Here is a 25913-nt window from a genome sequence, read left to right on the forward strand (position 1 = left end):
ACGGGGGAGGGTCAGAGAGAGAGGGAGACACAGAATGTGAAACAGGCTCCAGGCTCTGAACAGTCAGCACAGAGCCCGACGCGGGGCTCGAACTCACGGACCGCAAGATCATGACCTGAGCCGAAGTTGGACGCTTAACCGACTGAGCCACCCTGGCGCCCCAACTTTTTCTAGTTTCTTAAGATAAAGCTTAGATTATTGATTTTAGACTTATTTTTCATAGACACATTTTAATACTATAAATGTCATTGTAAGCTTTAGCACTGTGGGAAAAAAATGCTTGGTTTTTGTTTTCACTGACGTTCAAAATATTTTCTAATTGCATTTGTGGTTTCTTCTTTGACCATGAGTATTTATAAATGTGTTGGTTAATTTCCAATTTTTGAGCATTTTCTTAATATTGTTCCACTACTGGTATCTAGTTTAACTTGATTATAGTTAGAGAATTTATGGAGGCTTGTTTTTTATCCCAGAATATGATCTACTCTTGTTTTTCATGAAATAGACCTGAATGGTAAAAATGGTTGTTCATACCTCACTGGGTAGGTCCAGTATCTGGAATATAGTGAGTATTTAAGTGTTAGTAATCATTACAGTTCTGCATTTAACTCTCTTTTTTTCTTTTCCCATATGGATTGGATTAATCTCTAAAGCTTCTTTCTAGCTTTAAGAATTCTGAATCTTTAGGATCTAATAAAAATTGCATATTCTGTAAATTTATTCCCTTCTCTCTTTGAGAGCTTGTTTCTTAAAGATTCGAAACTAAATGTTATATTTTATAAATTTTTGGAATTCTTACAGGGACGGAAGAAGTCTATAGTGGCTGTGGAGCCCAGAAGTCTTATTCAAGGAGCCTTTCAGGGGTGCTCAGTGTCTGGGATGACACTGAAATACATGTACGGGGTAAATGCCTGGAAGAACTGGGTTCAGTGGAAAAATGCCAAGGAAGATCAGGGGGATCTGAAATGTGGCGGTAAATACACAGCATGAATTTGTATCTTAAGGTTGTTGGGAGGATAGAGTGCAAGTCATTAATCTACACAAAAGGGATGCATACTAGGTCAAAAATCCCATAAAACTTTGGTTTTGTCCTACCTTAAAATTTTTCCCATTTTTATTTAACTTCTTATTTCTTTTTTCACCTTGTCAGGTGTTGAACATGCTGCATCTAGCCCATGTTCTGACCCTTTAGGAAGTGCTCAAGACCATGTACTCTCTCAAGAATCCTCAGAGCCAGGCTGTAGAGGTAAAAATCATTTCTCTGCTTGTAATCTGAATTTTCTGAATCACTTTTAATATTATTGTCAATTGTAAATTTGTAAATGGAATATTTAATATTTGAAGTCTTATGGTAAAAGAGAGAAATTAATATCCTACTCTCAGTTATAAAGAGCACAAGCTCTATAAAGGTAAGGTTGTACGGGCATGATTTCATTATGCAAATATGAGGAATTTTGTTCGTTTTTCCAACACTATGAGGGTGGCTCAAATCTGCCTTCTTGAGCCCTGTATCTGTAACCTAACCCACATGGAACTTCTGTTGTTGGTGTTGGTGTTAAGAAAAGTACCTGGAAAAGCCTTGCCTCTTCTGTAGAAATTTTTCCTAGTAACAAGCTCTGTGAGACTGGGTGCTGGGAAATTTGGAACCCAATAAACACTTCACGTAGAACAACAGTGTATAATTTTAGAGCCCACATTAACTCCCCCACTCCCCCTGCCTTGGTTTGGAAATTCCTATTCTAAACTTTTGTTTTCATTTTATATTTTCCTTTTTTATTATCTTTGTTTTATGTAATATACTTACTATAATCTTTGTGGAATGAGATAGGGCAGGAACGGATGAGTATGTCCTTGTCACTAGATTTTTTTTGCCTCTTTCCAACTATACCTTCTATCTAACAACTGAGTAGTTGCATGCACTCTTGGCTTCACCTCAGTCTATCCTGCTGGCTTTTAGTTAGTGGCTGCTGTGGTCTGTGACTCATTCAGTTCCTACAGATCAAGTGTAATCTCTACAGAGTGATATAAGTATACTCCTCTTATGGAGGTTTATTGGTCCCTTTACCAACCACTTTGAGCCACAGCACTCTTTGTTTTAAAAAAGAAAGAAGGATAATGAGAATGAAGAGGTAATACTATATTAGACTACCAGCCCTAAATGCAATAGCCACAGGGGATGCCTACTCATTTTTGCTACTCGTTCATCAAAAAAATACTTACTGAATTTATGTGCTAGGTGGTTAGTAGACATAGTGGTTAGGTGCTTTGGTGAAAAGGTCAAACATGGCCCTTGCCCTCTGAGCCACCACTTTTACCTTTTGCAAAATCATTTCAGGGGAACTCAAGTGTATCTTTGCAAACATGCAGTCTTGTCTCAATATAGATGAGCAGTGACTAGAAAGAGTGTTTCAATTCTAATCTGAATTGAAGTAGGATCTCTACTGAAGTAGTATCTCTACAAATCAAATTGGGTAACTCCCAAAATTAATTCAGTTCTTAGTTGATTTCAAAGCCTTAATATGCTATGTGAGGTTTACCATGATCTGCTTCCATCTGCCCTTCTTGATTTTCTCCGGTACGTCTAAATCCCCTGAACCTTTTCATTTTTTGTGTATTCCAGCATTTCTAAGGACATGACATTTTTATATGTTATTTAAGTGTTCTATATGCACATAAGTCTGAGTTAGAGAAAGTTAAACAGCATTTTAATGCAGATATTCCCAGAACCTTTCATAAACCTTTTATATACCAATGTGAATTCTTTAGAGGCAAATATAATATGCTGCTGTTTTCCAAATTTATCAGATCTTAGAAACCCGAGTTTGTCCAGCTCTCATATTGCTAGTATTTTGTGGAATACGCTTTGGGAACATTTTTTACATCCTCAGATTGGAATTCTTTATTCACCTGTGTAATTCTTCACCTTTCAAGGTCTGGCATTAGTATCACATCCTCCAGAATCTCACCTGACCCTTCCCTGTTGGATGTTCCTTATTTGCTTTCCTAGAATCCTTCTTAAATAAAACCTCTGTCATAGCACCTGGTACTACATTGTTTTCATTTCTTTAATTGAAAAAGCCCTGAGAGCTGGATTTGTCTGTAATCCATGTATTCACCAGTGTTCACTGCAATGCCTGGGGGCACATTAGTGGTCAGTGTTTTTTAGTGAATAAAGTTGTGTTACTGTGTTTCTTATAAGTTAATATTTCAGATGTTTTCTACCTTTCCATAGTCCGTTCTATCAAGCTGAAGGAAGATATTCTGTCCTGCACTTTTGCTGAGTTGAGTTTGGGTTTATGCCAGTTTATCCAAGAGGTGCGGAGACCAAATGGTGAAAAATATGATCCAGACAGTATCTTATACTTGTGCCTTGGAATTCAGCAGGTATCAAATTCAGTAATTGTTCTAAAATGTATTGCATTTTTAATAATTCTCATAGAACTTATGATTCAAACTGAAAAACTATAGAGTGTATTGGTTGTTTGGTGTTACTTTTATATTCTGTTCTTAATGAACCACTGACCCTGATTTAAAAGTCTTGATCATATAGTCTTTTGTAAGCCAAATTGAGACTCTTTGTAGAATAACAGAAAATGAGGATGGTGCATTTAATTATTAAATGGACAAAAAAGGCAAGAATAGCCAATTCACAAAAAAGTAATATAGGTGAATATGTATATATATGTATGTACTTTAAATGCATATTAAAATAACAGGTTACCATTTTTTGTCTATCACATTAGCAAGAATAAAATAATTGTAACACTTATTGTTGATAGGACTTCTATGAGGAGGGGATTTGCCTTCATAGCTAGTGATAATTAGTATACACTTGAACATATGTTTCAGGAATATTTTTGAATGTTCATACTTTTAAATTTTTTTAACGTTTATTCATTTTTGAGAGAGAGAGAGAGAGAGAGAGAGAGAGAGAGAATGTGAGCAAGGGAAGGACAGAGAGAGAAAGAGACTGTGAAGCAGGCTCCAGGCTCCGAGCTGTCAGCACAGAGCCCGACGCAGGGCTCGAACCCACGAACCGCGAGATCGTGACCTGAGCCAAAGTAGGACGCTCAACCAACTGAGCCATCCAGCACACCAAATATTCATACTCTTTCACCAAGTAATTCCCTTTTTGGGAGTCTGTCAAAGCTAGATATTAGTGTTATGTTTATATCAAAGCTAGATAGAGTGTTATGTTTAAGTAAATTATAGTATATTTATAAAGTATATTACATAACCAATAAAAATTGTTTACAAAGTAACTTCTAGTAACATAAAAATATTAATATTAAAGCACTAAATGAACAAAATGAGAGTACGAATACATGTTAACACACAGTGCTTTAAAACCCAATCATATAAATACATAGTAAAATGAAATGCACCAAAAAAATGTTGACAGCAGTTATCGTGGTTATCATCTTAGGGTGGTAGTGCCCTGGGTATTGTTGACTTTTCTCTGTTTGCCAAATTTTCTTCCAGTTGTATGATGGGGGAGGTGGGTTCTTTTATTTAGGCATTTATTCTTAAAGTTTATTTTTTAATTATAAAAGTAGTTTGTGCTCACTGTAATTGTTAAAACAGTGAGGCATTTAAGGAAAATTTTATCTACTTCCATTCCCAGTCTCTGAGGTAACCAGTATTGTAACATCTGTCATTCATGTACCTTCTTCTGTGCTATACATTTATGCATTTATTCTTATGCATTATGCATTTATGCATTTATACATTTATTCTTGTTTTGCTTACTGTTTAGCCAAATAGAGCTCATACCATACACATTTTTTTCAGCTTACTTCTTTTTAAATTTAAATGTTTATTATTTTGAGAGAGAGAGTATGCACACAAGCAGGGGAGGGGCAGAGAGAGAGAGAGACAGAGAGAGAGAGAGAGAATCCCAAGCAGGCTCTGCTCTGTCAGTGTAGAGCCTGATGGAGGTTTCAATCTCATGAACCATGAGATCATGACGTGAGCTGAAATCAAGAGTCCAATGCTTAATCTCCTGAATCACCCAGGCACCCCTGCAGCTTATTTTTTCCAATCTGTTTGTCCCTCCAGATGAATATAAATGAAGTTTCTTCCTTTATACAGAAAGCTGCATAATACTGCAGAGTATGAATATACCAGTTATTCACCATTTTTTCTTTTGTACATTCAGGTTATTCCCCCCTTCTTTTTTTTTTTTTTAATTTTTTTTTTTTTTTTTTAATTTACATTCAAGTTAGTTATATAGTGCAAAAGTGATTTCAGGAGTAGATTCCTTAATGTCCCTTACCCATTTAGCCATTTAGCTCATCCCCCCTCCCACAACCCCTCAGTAACCCTCTGTTTGTTCTCCACATTTGAGTCTCTTATGTTTTGTCCCCTTCCCTGTTTTTATTTTATTTTTGATTTCCTTCCCTTATGTTCATCTGTTTTGTATCTTTAAAGTCCTCATATGAGTGAAGTCATATGATTGTTGTCTTTCTCTAATTTCGCTTACCCTCTAGTTCCCTCTAGTTATAGCTACCCTCTAGTTCCATCCACGTAGTTGCAAATGGCAAGAATTCATTCTTTTTGACTGCCGTTTAATACTTCATGTGTGTGTTTGTGTGTGTGTGTATGTATGTATATATATGTATATGTATATACATATACATATATATATACATATACATATATATGTACATATATGTATATGTATATATATATACATATATATATACATATACATATATATATACATATACATATACATATACATATACATATACATATATATATATATCTCACATCTTCTTTATCCATTCATTATCCATTTATCCATGATGGACATTTGGGCTCCTTGCATACTTTGGCTGTTGTTGATAGTGCTGCTATAAACATTGGGGTGCATATGTCCGTTTGAAATAGCACACCTGTATCCCTTGGATAAATACCTAGTAGTGCAATTGCTGGGTCATAGGGTAGTTCTATTTTTAATTTTTTGAGGAATCTCCATACTGTTTTCCATTTAACCAACTGAGCCACTCAGGCACCCACCATACTGTTTTCCAGAGTGGCGGCACCAGCTTGCATTCCCACCAGCAGTGCAAAAGAGATCCTCTCTCTCCACATCCTTGCCAACATCTGTTGTTACCTGAGTTGTTAATGTTAGCCATTCTGACAGGTGTGAGGTGGTATCTCATTGTGGTTTTGATTTGTATTTGTTTCCCTGATGAGTGATGTTGAGCGTTTTTTCATGTGTCGGTTGGCCATCTGGATGTCTTCTTTGGAGAAGTGTCTATTCCCGTCTTTTGCCCATCTATTCACTGGATTATTTGTTTTTTGGATGTTGAGTTTGATAAGTTCTTTATAGATTTTGGATACTAATCCTTTATCTCATATGTCATTTGCAAATATCTTCTCCCATTCTGTCGGTTGCCTTTTAGTTTTGCTGATTGTTTCCTTTACTGTGCAGAAGCTTTTTATTTTGATGAGGTAGGTCCCAATAGTTCACTTTTGCTTTTGTTTCCCATGCCTCTGGAGACATGTTGAGTAAGAAGTTGCTGCAGCCAAGGGCAAAGAGGTTTTTGCCTGCTTTCTCCTTGAGGATTTTGATGGCTTCCTGTCTTACATTTAGGTCTTTCATCCATTTTGAGTTTATTTTTGTGTATGGTGTAAGAAAGTGGTCCAGGTTCATTTTTCTGCATGCCACTGTCCAGTTTTCCCAGCCCCGCTTGCTGAAGAGACTGTCTTTATTCCATTGGCTCTTCTTTCCTGCTTTGTCAAAGATTAGTTGGCCATACGTTTGTGAGTCCATTTCTGTTATGTTCCATTGATCTGTCTGTTTTTGTGCCAGTACCATACTGCCTTGATGATTACAGCTTTGTAGTACAGCTTGAAGTCCGTATTCCCCCCTTATTCTTATAAACAGTGTTTCAGTAAATATTTTGTTTGCATACCTGATGAACTGGGGCTTTTTTTTTTTAGGTTAAAACATATATAGATTTCTCTAATTTTAAGATGTTTTCAGATAACTTTCCAGAATGATTATAGTAATTAACAGTCTTACCAGCAGTGTTGTGTGCGCCCATTTCTTGAATTCTCCTTACCACTACTCTTTTTACTATTTATTATTCTGATGGATTAAAAAAAATGGCATCTGGTGGCTCCAATTTTTATTTTACAATTTTATGAAGTAGTATGTCTTTGTATGCTGTTGGTCATTTGGATTTTCCTTTCTTTCCATAGGATCTCTTTTATGTTGGGGATATGAACTCTAAGTGCTTGAGTTAAATTTTTCTAGTGTATATTTGCCTTTCAGTTTTGTTTTGCCATTCAGAAAGCTTTCCTTTTTACACAGTTTAATAATATGCATTTATTTTATAATTCCTGATTTTTCTGTGTTGCTTAGGATGGTCTTCCTACTTATGTGTTTAAATTTAAATTCTCATAGATTTCTTTCTAAAATACATACTTTTGGGGCGCCTGGGTGGCTCTGTCGGTTAAGCGTCCGACTTCGGCTCAGGTCATGATCTCACGGTCCGTGAGTTTGAGCCCCGCGTCGGGCTCTGTGCTGACAGCTCAGAGCCTGGAGCCTGTTTCGGATTCTGTGTCTCCCTCTCTCTCTGCCCCTCCCTGTTCATGCTCTGTCTCTCTCTGTCTCAAAAATAAATAAACGTTTAAAAAATAAAATAAATAAAATACATACTTTTTAGATTGACATCTTTAATACATCCAGAATTCATTTTTGTGCATGATACACATTTCAGATGAATAACATTTATGATGGGTTATCTAGTTACACAGGTAGCATTCATTTTCCCCACAGAATCAAAATAGCACCTTTGTTATTAAAATATTGTTCCCATTATATTTTGATACAATTTCTAGATTGTAAAAGATGTTTTTAAAATCAACATACAATGGGTGCCTTGGTGGCTCAGTTGGTTGAACATACAACTCTTCATTTCAGCTCAGGTCATGATCCCAGGGTTGTGGGATTGAGCCCCATGCTCACTACTTAAGGTATTTTCTCCCTCTCTCTCTCTCCTCCCTCTCCCCCTCCCCTTCTCCCCCTCTTTCCCTCTTTCTCTCTCTCCAATTGTCTGTCTGTCTGTCTCTCTCTCTCTCTCTCTCTCTCTCTCTCTCTCTCCCCCCCTCCCTTCCTCCCTCCCCCCTCCTCCACATGCACTCTGTCTCTAAAATAAAAATAAAAGAAAACAAAAAAGAAAGTCAACACATGAGAGGAATTTTATAGGCTCTTTCAATGAAAATGTATTGGGCACCTACTATGTACCACACATGCATTTTGGTTAGGTAAAAATTTTGAAGATTCTGAACACTTTCTGAACTTTTAGAGTTTATGATATCATGGGTCTAAAAACATTTTCATATTTTATCAGTGCAGGTGTCAAGGAGTAAGAAATATTGTGGCAGTGATTCATCTTCCGACTTGAACATAATCAAAATGCATGGCCATTGCTGTGATTTCAGTCACAAACTGCTTTACATACCAGATACTCTGCTATCTATAAAATATACTCTAATTTGTGAGACAAATCATAATCTTATAAAAAGTTTTTTCTAGTGTATTTATCCTGTTTATATTAATAAATGATTTTTATAATAATGCTATTAAAAAGAGGTTATAAGTTAACAATATTTACCTATAGGTGATAGGAAGTAAATACTGTAAACCTTTTACCAGTTCTGACAAGAAATAAACTTTCCTTAACCATAAGGAATTTTAAAATGTAACTTAAGCTCACATCTTAGATGTGCTTCCTGTTTTGTTTTCTTTCCTGATTATAAAAATGGTTATGCTAAGTGTAAAGAATTTTGAAAATACATTAAAATGTAAAGAAATAAATTAAACCCAACCATAATATCAACACCTGTACCACCACTGTTAACATTAGCTGAGAAGGGGAATTGGCAAAAAGAAACAAATAGGCAAATAACAAAATTAACATACAGCTAACAGGCAAAATGTGTTAGGAATGTCTAACAATCATTTACTGTGTATGCTGTGTGTATTATTAATTTAAGCTTATTTCATATATTAACTCATTCACTTGTTAGCGTGCCCCCTCTGATACATAAGGACTGTTATCACCATTTTCTGTTGAGGCACAGTGAGTTAAAGTATTGTTTAAGGCTTCAAATGTAGTAAGTGGCAGGGCCAGGATGTGAATCCAGGTAATTTATTTTCAGAGTCCCTTCTTAAGATCATTGTGTTGGACTATCTCCCTGATGTAAAAGGTTACTACTTAACTATAATCAAGGAAAAATGTCACCCATTAAACTGATTAAAAATTGAAAGGTTGAGAAGTTCAATAATACCAAGTATTAATGAAAACATACTACTGTTGGAGGCCTTTTCAGAGGGCAAGTTGATGTGGCAAATAAAACTTTAAATGCATGTAGATTCGGGGCACCTGGGTGGTTAAGTATCTGATTTCGGCTCAGATCATGATCTCTCGGTTCATGATTCGAGCCCTGTATCGGGCTCTGTACTGACAGCTCAGAGCCTGGAACCTGTTCCTAATCCTGTGTCTCCCTCTGTGCCCCTCCCCCACAGACAGTCTGTCTCTCCCTCAAAAATAATAAACATTTAAAAAATATGCTTGTAGGTTCTTCAGTGTAGCAAATCCATTGATCAGTATTTCTTCCCCAAGAAATGCACACATGTACATAGACTGGTATTTTTATTATAACGTTGTTTTCAACAGCAAAAAATTGGAAACCACCTAAGTGTTCATTAAAACAGTAATGTTCAATCAACTATAATATGTCTGTACTGTTAAATATCATACAATAGTTAAAAAGCAATGAATTGCTCTTACACATTTTTGCATGGAAAACTCTTAGAGATACATTGAAAAAAGTTTTTTTAAGGTTTATTTGCTTTTGAGAGAGAGAGAGTGTGTTGAGTGGGTGAGGGCCAGAGAGGGAGATGTAGAAGCTGAAGCAGGCTCCAGGCTCTGAGCTATCAGCAAAAAGCCTGACATGGGGCTGGAAATTGTGAACCACCAGGCCATGACCTGAGCAGAAGTTGGACCCTTAACCGACTGCGTCACCCAGGTGCCCACCCCCAAGAGACATATTTTTAAAGTAACTTGCACGACTGTGTGTTGTGCAATATTTATTTATATTGTGGCAAAATACACATATTATAAAGCTCACCATTTTAAAATGTACAGTTCAGTGTCCTTAAGTGCATTCATGATGGTATGCAGTTGTCATCACTGTGTTTTCCAAAATATCACTGTGTTTTCCTAACTGGAAATCTCATAACCCATTAAGCAGCCACTCCCTATTACTTCCTCTGCTTAGTCCCTGGCAACCATGAGTCTGCTTTCTATCTCTGTGGATTTCCTTGTTCTGGATATATCATATAAATAGAATTATACAATCATGTGGCCTTTTGTGTCTGGCTTCTTCCAGGTTTAACCTGTGTAGCATGAATCAGTACCTTTTTATGGCTGAATTATTTCATTTTTGGATATACCACATTTTTCTTATCCATCTGTTTGTGGACATTTGAGTTATTTCTACCTTTTGGTTATTACAAACAGTGAATGATACTGTGAACATTCATGTACAAATTTTTGTTTGAACGTCTCTTTTCTTTTGGGTCTGTGCCTACCAGTAGAACCACATGGTCAAATAGGAACTCCATGATAAGCTTGTTGAGGAGCCACCAAAACAGTTTCCACAGTGACTGCACCATTTATGTTGCCAGCAGCAGTGTACAAAGGGTCTGTTCTCTCCATTCTCGCAATGTTTGTTAATTTCCTTTTTTTTTTTAAAGTTATCTGATGGGTATGAGGTAGTATCTCATTATGGTTTTGATTTGCATTTTCCTAATGACTAATGTCACTGAACATTTTTTCATGTATTTGTTGGCCATTTGTGTATCCTCTTTGGATAAATATTTAAGTCCTTTGCTCCATTTCTTAATTTGTTGTTTGTTTTTTTGTTGTTGAGTTGTAGGATTTCCTTATGTATTCTGGATATTAAACTCTGACAGATATGTGATTTGCAAATATTTTTTCTTAGTCTCTGAGTTTTCTTTTCAGTCTTCTTGGTAATGTACTTTGAGGAACAGAAATTTTGGATTTTGATGAAGTTCAGTTTATTTTTTCTGTTGCTTGTGCTTTTGGTGTCATCATCTAAGAATCCATTGTCAAATTCAAGTTCATAAAGATTTACCTCTATGTGTTCTTTTAAGTTTATGGCTTTTAGTTCTTTTTTTTTTTTTTTTTTAAATTTTTTTTTTCAACGTTTTTTATTTATTTTTGGGACAGAGAGAGACAGAGCATGAACGGGGGAGGGGCAGAGAGAGAGGGAGACACAGAATCGGAAACAGGCTCCAGGCTCCGAGCCATCAGCCCAGAGCCTGACGCGGGGCTCGAACTCACGGACCGCGAGATCGTGACCTGGCTGAAGTCGGACGCTTAACCGACTGCGCCACCCAGGCGCCCCAATGGCTTTTAGTTCTTATTTAAGTCACTGATCCATTTTGAATTCAGTTTTATATCTCACGTAAGGTAGGGATACATCTGACTTAGGGATAACTGTATATGTGGATATCCAGTTTTCCTACCACCGTTTATTGAAGAGACTGTTGTCTCTTTATTGAACAGTCTTGACATCCTTATTGAAAAACATTTGACTAAATTTATGTGTTTATTTTGGACTTTCAATTCTGATACATTGGTCTATATTGTTATTCCTATGGTGATACATGCTATTTTGATTACTGTTGCTTTGTAATAAATTTTGAAATAGGAAGTATGATTCTTCAAGATTTGTTTGGTGATTTGAGGTTCCTTGTAATTCCATACGAATTTTGGGATTGGCCTTTCCTTCCCTTTATGCAAGAAAAAAAAAAGCCATTGAGATTTTGATTAGGATTGTACTGAATCTTTAGAGTGCTTTGGGGAATTTTTCCATTTTAACAATATTATCTTCAGATCCATGAATATGAGATGTTTTACTTAGGTCTTTAATTTCTTAGCAGTTTTTTTTTTTTATTTTTGTTTTTTTCTACCTTTAGGTGTATAAGTCATGTACCTCCTTTGTTGAATTTATTCTTGAGTATTCTTTACAATACGATTGTAAATTGAATTGTTTTCTTAATTTCCTTTTTGGATTATTCATTGCAAGTGATTTTTGTGTTGCTTGTATCCTTTGCTGAATTCATTTATTAACTCTAATAACAATTTTGTGTGTGTGTGTGTGCGTGTATGTGTGTATTCTTTAGAATTGTCCCTATATAGGCTTGTGTCATTTGTAAATGGAGATATTTTTACTCCTTAGGACCTTTCCTGTCTGAATGCCTTTTATTTGTTTTTCCTGCCTGCTTACTCTGGCTACGACTTCAAGTACAATTATGAAAGTGGCAAGAACAGGCAGTTTTGTCGTGTTCCTGATCTAAGGGGGAAGTAATTTAAAAAACATGGATTTTATATGTACTCATATGTTTGAGTAAATGTATAAAACTCAACTCTGTGTGTTTCTGATGTTTAGTGAGGTGGGAGCATGTCATTCTTCCATGTTTTCTGTATTTTAAACTTTTTCCATAATGAAGATGTAATATACTTACATTGTGAAAATAACTTTAAAAGAAGAAAAAGATGAACACTTCTCAACAATAAAACTATAATCTGGCAGTGGCATGAATTGCCTTTGAAGAGGCCTATAGAAATGCATGTTGAAATGGTATATAATTTTTATTAGCCAGAACAAGATTTGACTAGCAATACAATTTTTCTCCAGGTCATACATTGGCTAGAAAAGCAGAAAACCAAAATATCCATAGATAAATAAATTAGAAATCCCAAATCATAAAAAACACCAAAAGATTTTAAGCATGTAATTATACCTTGTGTTGTATTTCCCTGAGTGATTTCATCTGACCTGCCCTGCACCTTCAAGATATTTTTTAACAGTAGTTTACCCAAACTGTTTCTTGTTTCCCCATTCTGTGATATGGTTCTTGATGGTTATAATTAGCATATTTTTACATCCTATAATTAGACTTGAACTTTTTGAAGTCTGGGTTGTGGGGTAGAGTGTTGAGAGCTGTGGTTTAAAATTTGGCTATCCTCAGGTCACCTGACACTAGCTAACTATATTATTTCAGGAAGGGATCTTGTAACTGTGCTAAAAAACCCAAAAACTTCTGAGAACACATTTGCAGATAGATCCTTTGAATTCGAAAGGGATTTGGAAAATACCAAACCAGAACCAATTTTTGGTATATCAGTTTTATGAACTGAGAAAATTTTACCTTGCAAGCTCAGTGCTTGAGACAAGGACAGTTCATATGAAAAGGACCTTTATAGGGGGACCTGGGTGGCTCAGTTGGTTAAACATTGACTCTTGGTTTCAGATCAGGTCATGATCTCATGCCTTCACAGGTTTGAGCCCCACATTGGTCTCCACACTGGCAGCCTCTGCCTCTCTCTCTCTCTCTCTCTCTCTCTCTCTCTCTCTCTGCCCGTCCCCCATTCATGCTATCTCTATCTCTCTCAAAATAAATAAATAAACTTAAAAAAAAAAAAAAAGAAAAGAACCTTTATAGCTTGAATCCTGGTATTTTAAGATGTGTTCTTAAAATGGTTCACGATGTTAACGGCAAAAATTAAGGGTCAACTTTATTCCTTAAAATAATCTTAAAAAAAAAAAAAAACTTGTGTTTTCTTTGTATCAACATATATGTTTCCATTTTTTCTCTTGTAGTACCTGTTTGAAAATGGTAGAATAGATAATATTTTTACTGAGCCCTATTCCAGATTTATGATTGAACTTACCAAACTCTTGAAAATATGGGAACCTACAATACTTCCTAATGGTAGGATGCTTATTTTTTATTTTGATTCTTTTCTTGATATGCATTCTTAAATTGCTTAATTTTTATGATTATCTTTTTATAAACTGTTCATTTATGTTTCTGTCTTGATTCATGAGATATTTGGAGTTTTGAGGAGGAAGTCTTTGGCTTATTATTTAAGTAGAATTATAACTTCTACATAGTGTATGTATAGGTATATACCATTGAAAATAAAAAAAAAAAAAAAACAACTGGAGGTTGTATTTACTTCTTAGAAACCATTTTTGGTCCAATATTGGTAGTGTAGTTTCACACTATACCAGTAGCTGGCACATACTTTACTTGTAGACTGTACCTGTTAGCAGTGGTCCTTCTTCAGCAGTTTATTATAAATACCCTGTATGGGTTATTACAAGAGTTAAATCTTCATCCTTGCATTGTCTTTGACCATATGTTGCTGGACAGCTCCCTAATTTACTCCTAGTCTTAGGCTCCTTGGCTGTGAATGGAGAGGTTGAATGTGATGTTCAGGAATTTGTGCCCCTTTGGTTGGGTTGTAGAGCAACTTTGAAGGATTCTGAGTAGGGTGGTGGCTTGATGCAGTTAGCATCCAAAGAGGCAGCTAGGGAGATAGAGTTGGAAGTAATAAATTCATGTTTATGGTTAGGCTCCCAGGAATAGAATGCATAAGCAGCAGCAAAGAGGATTGTTCAGAGAACATAAGGGAAGACCTGCATTTAAGGGCTGACATGAGGAGTGTACATTTAACAGTATACTCATCTTAATTCTTCTGTAAGACACCTGCTTTTCGAGAAAAATCCCATAAAAGTCATCATGAATTAATTACTCTTAATGTAAATTTACAATACGAGGGAGTGTGAGGGAGTGAGGGAACTATCTGCCTTCTAATGTTCTTAGCTAAAATAAAACTGAACCAGTTAACAGTAAGCCTAATACTCTCAAACAGGAGTCTACAAACTGCTTAATCTGGCCTGCTGCCTGTTTTTGGATAGTCCATGAGCTAAAAATGGTCGGGACAAAATGTAAAGATAATAATAATTTGTGGTAAATGAAAATTATATAAAATTCATATTTGTATGTATAAATAAATTTAATTGGTATATAGCCACACCTATTTGTTTATGTGTTGTCTGCCGCCCCTTATTTTCAATAACAACAAAGTTGTTCAGAGCCTGAATGGCCCACAGTACTTAAAATATTTACATCTGGCTCTTTATAGAAAACGTTTGCCAAACCCTGGTCTAAAATAACAATAGATTAAAACTGTTTCAGGGGGTTGCTCCCAGTGTCTGTCTGCCTCAGACAGACATCTTTTCTTTTTTTCTTTTGCGGTACCTTTTTTGGTTTTCCATATAAGGGAGCAGGGAAAGATGGGAGCAATTGGTCATTTCCTTTATATCTTCCTGTCTGAGAACTGGAGAAATTATTTAGTCCTGTTTAGCAGGAGCTTAGTACTGTTACTTCTGTCCTCCTTCTGGTGCAGGTTACATGTTTTCTCGCATTGAAGAAGAGCATTTGTGGGAATGCAAACAGCTGGGCGCTTACTCACCAATTGTCCTCTTGAACACCCTCCTTTTCTTCAATACCAAATACTTTCAACTCAAGAATGTTACTGAGCACTTGAAGCTTTCCTTTGCCCATGTGATGAGACGGACCAGGACTCTGAAATACAGCACCAAGATGACATATCTGAGGTTCTTCCCACCTTTACAAAAGCAGGAGTCAGAACCAGGTGTGTGGGGGAGTTTGTGAGATTTCCGTTTGAAGCCCTGTTGGTATTCAGATAGACTTATCACAGAAGAGTAACTGTAAACTCTGTACACTCTGGAAGAGTGTAACTTTAATTTAAAATTTAGATGCTTTTTTATTGTCAGGGTTAGGTTAAAGGCTTGCCACAAAATGAGAGGAATCACTTGCCTCCCTATACTTTTATTGGCTTTTAAACTAGAAATTCTGGGGGCGCCTGGGTGGCTTGGTCGGTTAAGCGTCCGACTTTGGCTCAGGTCATGATCTCACGGTCTGTGAGTTTGAGCCCCACGTCGGGCTCTGTGCTGACAGCTCAGAGCCTGGAGCCTGTTTCGGATTCTGTGTCTCCCTCTCTCTCTGCTCCTCCCCTGTTCATGCTCTGTCTCTCTCTGTCTCAAAAATAAATAAACGTTAAAAAAAATTATAAATAAACTAGAAATTCTGATTTAATTGGTCAAGATTAGAGCCCAAATAATTTGCATTTTTCCTTTTCTTTTTTTTAATTGTTGATTTTTGAGAGAGAGAGAGAGAGAGAGAGAGAGAAAATGTGCAAGTGGGGGAGGGGCAGAGAGACAGAGAGAGAGGATCTGACGTAGGCTCTGCACTGACAGCAGAGAACCTGACACGGGGCTTAAACTTGTGAACCGTGAGATCATGACCTGAATCCAAGTCGGACGCATAACTGACTGAACCACCCAGGTGCCCCTCAAATAATTTGCATTTTACAACTTACCAGGGAATTAAAATCTGCAGCTAAGGATCAGAATCACTGATTTAGAGGCAACAGAGTGGCCAATTGCTAGGGAAAAGGAACCTGCCTCATTTTTAAATCTGTTTCTAAATCTTTTTTTTTTTTTTTTTTTTTTTTTTTAACCAGAGCACCACTTTTGAGTTCACATTAACTATCTGTTTCTGAAGAACCTTAGAACCTGGCCTAGAGTATACAGATGGAGTTTGACTTAATAATTTTTTAACTTTACAATCATGAGAAAGCGATATACATTCAGTAGAAACTATGCTTTGAATTTTGACTTTTGATATTTTCTCAAACTAGTGGAATACAGTATGATCCTCTCTTGTGGTGCTGACAGCAGCAGTCTGCAGCCCCCTGTCAGTCACATGGTCACGAGGGTAAACAACCCATATGCTTACAGCCATTCTGCACCCATTCAGCCATTCTGTGTTTTCAGTTTTCAGTACCGTATTTAATCATTTACATGAGATAGTCAGTACTTTATTATAAAATAGGCTTATTATATGTATTAGAAGATTTTGCCCAACTGTAGACTGTATAAGTGTTCTGAGCATGTTTAAGCTATGGTGTTCAGTAGGTTACATGTATTAAATGCATTTTCGATTTAGGATGGCTGTATCCGGTTGTAACACCATCGTGGTCAAGGAAGATCTGTATTGCTTTTGTACACAGTAGAATAATACCAGCAGTGACAACTTTCGTAGAAGGTTTATCTTACATTCCAAAAAAAGCCTATTAAGTAATAGTTTGTTTTTAACATTAAAAAAATTAATGTATTATGGAACTAGAAATTAAATGTATCAATTTTGACCAAAATTGTAAGTTCTGAAATTCCCAAAATCAAGTTGTTACTTCCTTGGGATAAGAGTGAAATACATATTTTGAATGTGAGCATTTAAAATCACTGAAACTAAAATCTATAAAGAATAATTGTGATGTTCATGTTTGTGTTAACTTTTTTGTCATTTGCCCTGTCTCTTTAGAAAATATAACTCTATTATTATATCTATGTCCTATCTCCTTCATTTTGTTCATATATAACCCATTTTGTGCTCTTAATAAATATTAATTGTGGGAGGGAGAGGCATTCAGGTTACATTTCCGCTTTCTGTTGAGGTGCTTGACAAGATTGGTAGTAAGTTTAGCTGCTTCTCTGAATGAGCAACTCTTTATATTTAGGTATCCTCTAAATAGAAGACTGGGGTGAATTTTAAGTAATAACTAATACAGGAAGCTGGGGAAAGTTCTTTGCCAGCTATTCAGAGCAGCTGTAAGAAAAGAAGAAGAAAACCTTTTTCCTCAGGTTCACAGCAGATCCACCACCCACTGCTATTCTCTTGAAGCCTGAATGGAGAAGGTGGGAAAGAAAAAGCCTTACTTTCCATGTTTTCACCCTGGTTTCTTTTTGATAACCCTTAGCCTCCACAAAATTCTGTTGGTGAAAAAGGATTTGCTCCTTTCTTACCAAATGGCCAACTTAGAATTTCTTTTCCCAGCAAAGATCCCATTTCTCATAAAACTGACAAATAAAAGAAACTTGAAAGTAACAAAGTCAGGCTCAAAAGTAAGACCTAACTCTCTAGTACTATGCATTTGGCTCACTTTGTAAGCAGGGGAACATAAATTTTATAGAACAGGGACTTTGTTTTGTTCAGTGCTATTACCTAGTACTTACATTACTCTCCAGCACCTGCATAGGTCATGCTTGTTGAATGACTAAGTGAAAGGGAGGAGAAAGGGAGTGACAGTTCTGACTGGAGACAAAGCTCAGTGGATGTCTTGAGCATGGGAGTAAAGATTTTTCTGATCTTTTGATAATTATTTCCCATCTCAAGATAAACTGGCTATTGGCAAGAGGAAACGAAATGAAGATGACGAGGTCCCAGTGGGTGTGGAGATGGCAGAGAATACTGACAATCCACTAAGATGCCCAGTCCGACTTTATGAGTTTTACCTGTCAAAATGGTAAGCAGTCTTCCTATGGACTAGATCCAGCACACTTCAAACAGTAGTTAGCATGGTTCCGATTTCAGATGCTTGAATATCAGAAAAGTAGCCATCTTATGACTTTAGATAAGGATGTCCTTTTAATTTCCTTTTTTTCCCTATTCTCATATCTGCCTGATTTTGGACCCCAAAACACATTGCTTTATCTTGATTTTTTTTTTTTTCCTGAAAAGCTCTTCAAAATCAAGAATCACAGCTGTAGTTTGATCTTTACAACTGTTGCTCAGCCTTTATGTGATAATGAAACTGTTGTGATTTTACTGTTTATATAGAAAAATTTAGAGGAGAAGTACTCCTAAACCTATAAATGGAAAAACAATTTATTTTTAAGGAATTTATATGTTTGAGGTCTTTTTCTTTCAGAAACTTTAAGACTTTAGAGTTATAAGATCCACACAAAAGCACTTTTTTCTCAAAGAGATACAGTGGCTTGGGTTTGCCCCATGGTAATGTGTATTGAGTGCTCTTGGGGGTCATTCCAGGATACTGGGCACTGAGGATATGTGGTTCTCAGCCATAGTGTTACATGTGAGTTGAATTTTTTGTTACTCCTAATAATGTTTTAAATCTTTCAATTTGTGAACGATTTACACTCTGTCTTCTGTTAACATTACACTCACCTCCAGTGAGCGTAGGAGAAAAAAAATGTGCAGTTACCAGTTGCACCTGGGGGGAAGATGCCTGTAAACTGATTTATCTCAGTGGGTACATTGCTTATCTAGGACATTAGTCACAGTAGGGAAAAAGGTGAGAGTCACTATATTAAAGAGTAGTTACGTATTTCCTGTACTTTCTGATCCCCAATTTTCTTAGTTTCTTTCTTTCTTTCTTTCTTTTTTATCCCCTGTGGATAGTTCTGAAAGTGTGAAGCAGAGGAATGACGTGTTTTACCTGCAACCTGAGCGCTCCTGTGTTCCGAACAGCCCCATGTGGTACTCCACATTCCCAATAGACCCTGGGACCCTGGACACCATGTTAACACGTATTCTCATGGTGAGGGAGGTACACGAAGAACTTGCCAAAGCCAAATCAGAAGACTCTGATGTTGAGTTATCAGATTAAAGTGGACGTGGTGTTCCTATTTTCATACACGTGGGTATGCACCAAACTGTGAATGCATCCAGCTTTGGAAAACGATATACAAGTACAAGTCCTCTTGACTTGATTACAAGATAATGGAAAACAGATGACTCGTGAACCACAGTGTGGATGTACAAATGAAAATTGAAGGAAAGAATATGAACCAAGAAATGTTGTTCTTTGGCAGTGATATAGTTCTTAGACATCTTCAGAATGACTAACCAATTTCTCTGAGTGGTGCATAATCTTATTTTGTTTGGGAATAACAAATTGTGGAATATTTTTAAGGAAAACTGTTGTATAAAACTCTACCATAGTAACCTTAGACCTTAGAGAGGTAGCTTTGGAGTAAGACCTTGGCTGCAGTAGGCTACTTAGGCAAGCCCTATGTGCACGTCAGGGGAGAAGTCAGTGCAGAGCTAAGAGTGACATCAGATGAGGACCGTGGGACCCAGACTTGAAGACCCAATAAAAATACTCAACTTTTTTTTTAAAAGGTAGAGAGTGAAGTGGTCTTGATTTTGATTTTCACTGCCAAGCCAATTCTGTGAAGGATAGAAGCCTCTGGTGCTTTTGCCATAGGCCCCTCACATCAGGGAAAAAGGCCTTCACTGCTGTTCACACAGTAATATGTCCCTTTCACTTTCTGGGTCTAGCCTTCTTAGCTGTGGGTCTGGCTGTGGGTAAATTGAGGTAAAGGGGCTGATACTCCACAAACTGATTATGCACACAGAAAATCTGTGGAGCCCATTAGACCCCAAGTGTCTTGAAATGTTTGTAGAAAACCCACTAAAATGCCCACTTCTCTGGGTGTCAGCCTTTATTGCTGCTGTCTCATAGCATGAGCTGTGGTACACAGAAATGGGGGTTCTCCTTTTGTTTTCATTTTATCCCCAAATGGCAGCTTTTCTCCCATTGTTTTATCTTCCTATTTCCCAAATCTTCTTATTTGTCTTTTGCACCAGTTTCTGGAGGCCCTTGTCATTTCAAAAAGAAAAGTCTCTCTCACTCGGGCAAACCTGTGGATGATTCCACAAAGACACAGTATTACTTAGTTAACAGAATTACGGTAGAAAAGGTCCTAGTACGTTCCTATAAAGCATTTGGAAGATGACCTTGTTGTCCTAAGAAACTTGAAAATAGGGATTCTGGGGTCAGGATCCAAAGACATGGACTGTCTTGCATATCCACAGCAGGGCTTCTAGCATTATTCCAAACTCTAGCTGTTTTACTAGTTCTATGAGGACTGCAAGTCATAGGTGTGTTTGGCATATCAGTCCATCTCCCTCATCTCCATTCGCAGTTTCTTCCCCCCCAAATTTTGACTCAAAGCTTTTCTGATGTTGGCCAGTCACAGAATTTCTTTAGCTGAGGTTAATTTGACCCTGTAATAGAAATGAGAAGAGTCCAAAAACCCTCTTAGAAATTTTAACCTTGGAAAACTTTTCAATCAGTCCCATTTTTTTAGATGGGGGTAGCAGGTGTTTTTGGTTTTTTAAAATAAATGGAAGTCATTTAAGTAAAATAAAAATTTAAAAGTAGGCCTTTTGGCGTTGTGTACTTGATGGTTCTGTCCCTCTGCCTGTAACAAATTTCATTTTGGTTACCAGGAACTGTGTGAAAGAAGTAAATCTGCCCCAATTCTGTATGATTAATTCCATCTGTGTTTGTCATTTCTGACGGGAAAACTTCTTACTTCCAGATCTTGTTTGATATGGAGGAAAAACAACTGGATTGTTTGATAAGTCTGCCAATAAACTATCCAGAAACATCAGGTGTAATAGCCCCCACTATACAAATTTTATGGTTTGTATAAACACTAACATTTCCCCTTCTGTAGTTGTATCAAGAACAAATATTGTTGGCATAGTAGATACATTGTTATAAAACACCAGAGAGAAAAAGAAATCTGTATCTTTTAACTGAGAACAGCCAATACCCAGGTAAATGACTGTATCAGGACTTCAATTGCATGTTAGTCCGCAGAGTTGTCCAGATCCTAAATTCGTAAAAGAAAATTTTGATTAATTATTGGTCATTCTTCATAAGCGTAGCTGTTGATATGTGTGTCAGACTATTTGCTTTTTAAAATTTTATTAAAATTATGTAAAATTGCATTTTTATTTCCAGGGGAGAAAACATCAAACAAACGAGAGAAACATCTAAATTATCCTTTCCGTTCTTTTTTGTTTTTTAACCACTTTGGGTTTTCCCCTTGCAGAAACCACAGAAATATTCCCTTAGAATAAAATAGTATATTTGTATTTGATGGGTGAGTTATTCCTTTTCTTTGTCTTGAACGGATTTTAAATATTTTTTTCTGTTTAGCCTTATTGGTATGAGCCAACAGATGGTATATTATAAAGAAAGAGCAGTTTTCAGGAAATAAATTATTTGGTGTTTACTTAAGTCCAGTAAACAGACTGTTTCATTGCAAAGTCTTTTCACTTGTTGTCTTTTTCCATCAAAAGACTTGTGCCTGTTTTTAGTTAACTATATGCAAAGCCCTGATAGCCAGTAATCCCAGATTTCACATATATATTTCATTTCAGGCAAACTTTTTTGAGATTTACAAAGCTTGCTTGCATCACTTTACCTTGAGTGATTGAACTTGAGAGACTGGAATAAAGAATATGTACTCATTCTTATATATATATATATTAATATATATATATTTATATATATGTATTAATATATATATATTTATATATATGTATATATATTTATCTTGGAAATGTCAGACTAACTTGCATTTTCCTTAGATTCTTGCTCCGCCTTGGTATTGTACAAACACCTTCAAATTCCATACGGACTGTTTCTATCTGCTGCCTTTTGGCATCCCTAATTTTATAAAACAGGAGTTTTCAAAAAAGTCTACAGTAAAATGAATTTCTGTATATTAATCCCAGTTTTCTACTAGAAATTAGAATTTAATTTTACATGCAGATCAAAAGGTTCCCTATGGTACAGAGTTGAAATTTTAGGGAAGAATTAAGCACTGATTCCCCCAGTTCTTCCTATGTGTTACCACTGTTGAAAAAAATAATCACTGAGAGGCATTGTTAACAGAGTAGGAAGAGCTGAGGCTTTGGAGCCTAGTCTTTTCACTTACTGGTTATATAGCTTTAAGTAAATTACTTTTGTGTGCCTCAGTTTACTTATAAAGTGGGAAAAATAATAACTCTTTTATAAGTTTGGCTCATGGTAGGCTTTCAGATGTTATGGATTTCTTATTATAACATGCAGATTACTAGGCATGTATAACAAGATTTAAAATTGATGTTAATCCCCTTCCTACAGCCTGAATTTTCACTATTTCGGTGCTTCAGATTCTGCAAAACAGAATTCCCTGTATGATTTGAGTCAAATACTTGTTATAACTAAATACTATGTACAGTCATAAGTTCTTCACTCATGTGCCTATATGCATACGAATAGTAATCAACATCACAAAAATCCATTGATATACTTACTACATTGCAAAGAAGATATATGTTGTATATACCTTTTTTCAATTAGAGAAACTCCTAATGAAATTTCGTTTACTTGATAATGGTTATATAGCATCACTTGGGAGCAAGACAGCTGTACAGTATATGTCTCCCCACTTCTCCCTTCAGTAGCAGAAACCCTGTTCCCTCACATTTTAGCTAGGCAGTAGTTTCATTGGTAAGAGACAGTATTTTCCAGGCTACCTCGCAACTGGAACATGGGACTGAGTTTTGACCAGTGGGATAGAACCAGTAGTTTACAACTAGCAGGCCACATCCTTAAAAGGAAAGGGCTTGCCTTCGTCTTGTAATTGCCTCTTTTCCATGGGCCAGAATGTGTGTGTGCTCATGGCAAACTTGTTTCATCTATGTGGGAAAGGGCAGAATATCAAAAGCACATTAAACTTCATAAGGCAGAGCCACGTATCTCCTGAACTGCCTGCTAGCTCAGTCCTTCACATAAGAAAGAAACCTTTTAGGTCACCTGGGTGGCTCAGTCGGTTAAGCCTTAGATTCTTGGTTTCGGCTCAGGTCATGATCTCACTGTTGGTGAGGTTGAGCCCTGTGTCAGGCTCTGCGCTGACGGCACAGAGCCTGCTTGGGATTTTCTCTCTCCCTCTCTCTGCCCCTCCCCCACTTACATGCACACTTTCTCAAAATAAATAAACATTTAAAAAGAAATAAGATACCTTCCATCTTATTCAGTCATTGTTATTTGGTCTCTAGTAAAGTAACCAAACTGATATCCTAACTAAGACTATGCCCAGTGTCCTGTTACTGCTTAACATAGAACTAGAAATTCTGATTTAGACTATAAGGAAAGAAAAAGAGAATATCAGTATTGGGAAGAGAAATAAAACTCATTTTTATTTTATCTTATTTATAAGGTTATCTCTACATCCAAAATGAGGCTTGAACTCATGACCCTGAGATCGAGAGTTGGATGCTTCACCAACTGAGCCAGCTAGGGCATCCCTGAAACTCATTATTTTTAAGTCGTATTTTCAGAGGTTCAGGTGCATGTGTGTATTACAAAAAACACTAGAGCAGCAGCCAGTTAGATAATATGATTAAAAGGAAAAGATACTATTCACAGTAGCAGTGAAAGCTGTAAAGTATTTAGTAATTAAGTAATATACAAATATCCTGTGTTTGTTTTAGTAGGTGGTGTTGGCAAACTGGCTTTTTACATGGAGAAAAACAGGATACCTAACTCGGATCATGTCCAAAGATGGTCTCTCAATGGATTAAAGGTCTTAAATGTGAAAGGTAATATTATAAAATTAATAGAAATATGGAGAATAATGTGATCTGGGGGACAGAAAGAGCTTCTTATATAAACTCCAAAGCAGAAACTATATGGAGAAAACGTAGATATTAATTCTATATCAAAATTAAAGATGTTTGTCAATAAAAGATGACAAATAACAGGCTTAGGGAAGATACAGGTTTTCCCTCTATCTGAAAGTAAGTGTTCCTATGAAACCTTTAGTAAACCAAAATGGTGTAGAATGGAGAAGCAATTACCATTAATTTGTAATGGAAAATTTGTTAATACTCCCAGACCCCAAAATAACCTCTCTTAGGTTGTCCTGACATTTCAGGGTACATCTTGCTAACAGATACAGAAAATAAATCAAGATAAAGCACCGATGCTCACAGACACATCCAAAGCTATGGAGACTTAGATGGTTGATGCTGAGCCACTGAGTGTGCTCCTGGGAAAGGAGCTTGGCAGGCCACTCTCATTCCTTGGGATGCTCACTGCCTCTATAAGGGCTAGCTGTAAAATAAACTCAACACTGTTTTCGCATTGTGCCTTTTTTTGTAAGAGTGCAAATCCTCTTCTGATATCTTTCGGTTAGCAAAAACACGTGCTAATGTAAGTCTTTTGTAAAAATAAAGTGGCCTAACAAACCTTCAAAAAGCAGGAATCCGTATACACAAAACTACCCAATGACATATATTTAGAGTATACCCCAGAGTGCTGAATTGTAAAGAAATCTGAACAAAGAATAACAAATATTTCATAGAAGAAAAACCTAAAGGGTAACAAGTATATGAAGAAATGTTCAGACTCATTAGTAATCATGGAGTTTCTCTTCAGACCTATCAATTCATGTCCTTGAGACTGGACAAATTGGAAAAATGGATAATGCCAAGGGTACTGTTGTTGGGATTTAAAAACCCTTACATATTGCAAGAATAAATGAACTGTACAGTTGACCCTTGAATGATGCAGGGATTAGGGCAATTATCTCTGCACAGTTGGAAATCCAAGTTGGAAATCCAAGTATAAGTTTTAACTCTCCAGAAACTTCACTACTAGTAGCCTACTGTTGATATAAAAAGCCTTACTGTTAATATAAAAAGTTGATTAAACACATATTTTGCATGTTTTATGTATTATATGCTGTGTTACAATAAAGTAAGGTAGAAAAAAGAAAATGTTATTAAGAGGATCATGAGGAAGAGAAAATACATTTACAGCCCTGTACTACCAAAAAATCCATGTATATGTGGACCTGTGTAGTTCAAACCCATGTTTTTTTGAGGGTCAACTGTATATCCATTCTGGAAAGCAATCTTAAAGATCAAGTTAAGAAGGTTTTGATAGCTTTTACTAAAAAATCTCCCCTCCATCCATTAAATAAAAGATTGTTATCAAATACATTTTTTGTGTTTATATAATCATATAATTTGTATCCTTAGTGAAATACGTTGGATTTTTCTGATATCAAACCATCCTTGCATTCCTTAATGAAATCTTAATTGTTCATGTATTTTATATATATACTATTGGATTAGATATATAACCCTTACCAAGGACATTCCTTTTTATTCCTAGTTTGCCATGAATTTTTCTTTCAATTATAAAGAAGTGTTGAACTTGTCAAATGCTTTTTTTGACATTTATTGTGATAGTCATTTTTTTTGCCTTTATTAATGTTATGAAACACATTGATTTTCTCATGACCAGTGGTTTTGCATTCCTTGGATAAACCCTTAA

The 25913-nt window shown here is 36.2% G+C and overlaps 1 protein-coding gene across 11 annotated transcripts in view; it reads left to right on the plus strand.

The window, feature by feature from the left end:
* ZMYM4 (zinc finger MYM-type containing 4) overlaps positions 1 to 25913 on the plus strand; it is a 165523-nt gene that overhangs the window by 125005 nt on the left and 14605 nt on the right. For 5 of the 11 annotated variants that reach the window (XM_042951235.1, XM_042951232.1, XM_042951234.1 and 2 more), the window contains 7 exons: positions 802 to 973; positions 1151 to 1246; positions 3233 to 3384; positions 13714 to 13825; positions 15309 to 15557; positions 18161 to 18290; positions 19187 to 21681. In XM_042951235.1, the coding sequence (XP_042807169.1) occupies positions 802 to 973; positions 1151 to 1246; positions 3233 to 3384; positions 13714 to 13825; positions 15309 to 15557; positions 18161 to 18290; positions 19187 to 19394 (1119 nt within the window). In that variant the 3' untranslated portion in view covers positions 19395 to 21681. Of the gene's footprint in view, positions 1 to 801; positions 974 to 1150; positions 1247 to 3232; positions 3385 to 13713; positions 13826 to 15308; positions 15558 to 18160; positions 18291 to 19186; positions 21682 to 24064; positions 25285 to 25913 lie in introns of those variants that run through there. The other 6 variants (XR_006205885.1, XR_006205883.1, XR_006205886.1 and 3 more) reach the window with 4 other exon arrangements.

The sequence above is a fragment of the Panthera leo genome, chromosome C1 (genome assembly GCF_018350215.1).
Source record: "Panthera leo isolate Ple1 chromosome C1, P.leo_Ple1_pat1.1, whole genome shotgun sequence".
NCBI lineage: Eukaryota > Metazoa > Chordata > Mammalia > Carnivora > Felidae > Panthera > Panthera leo.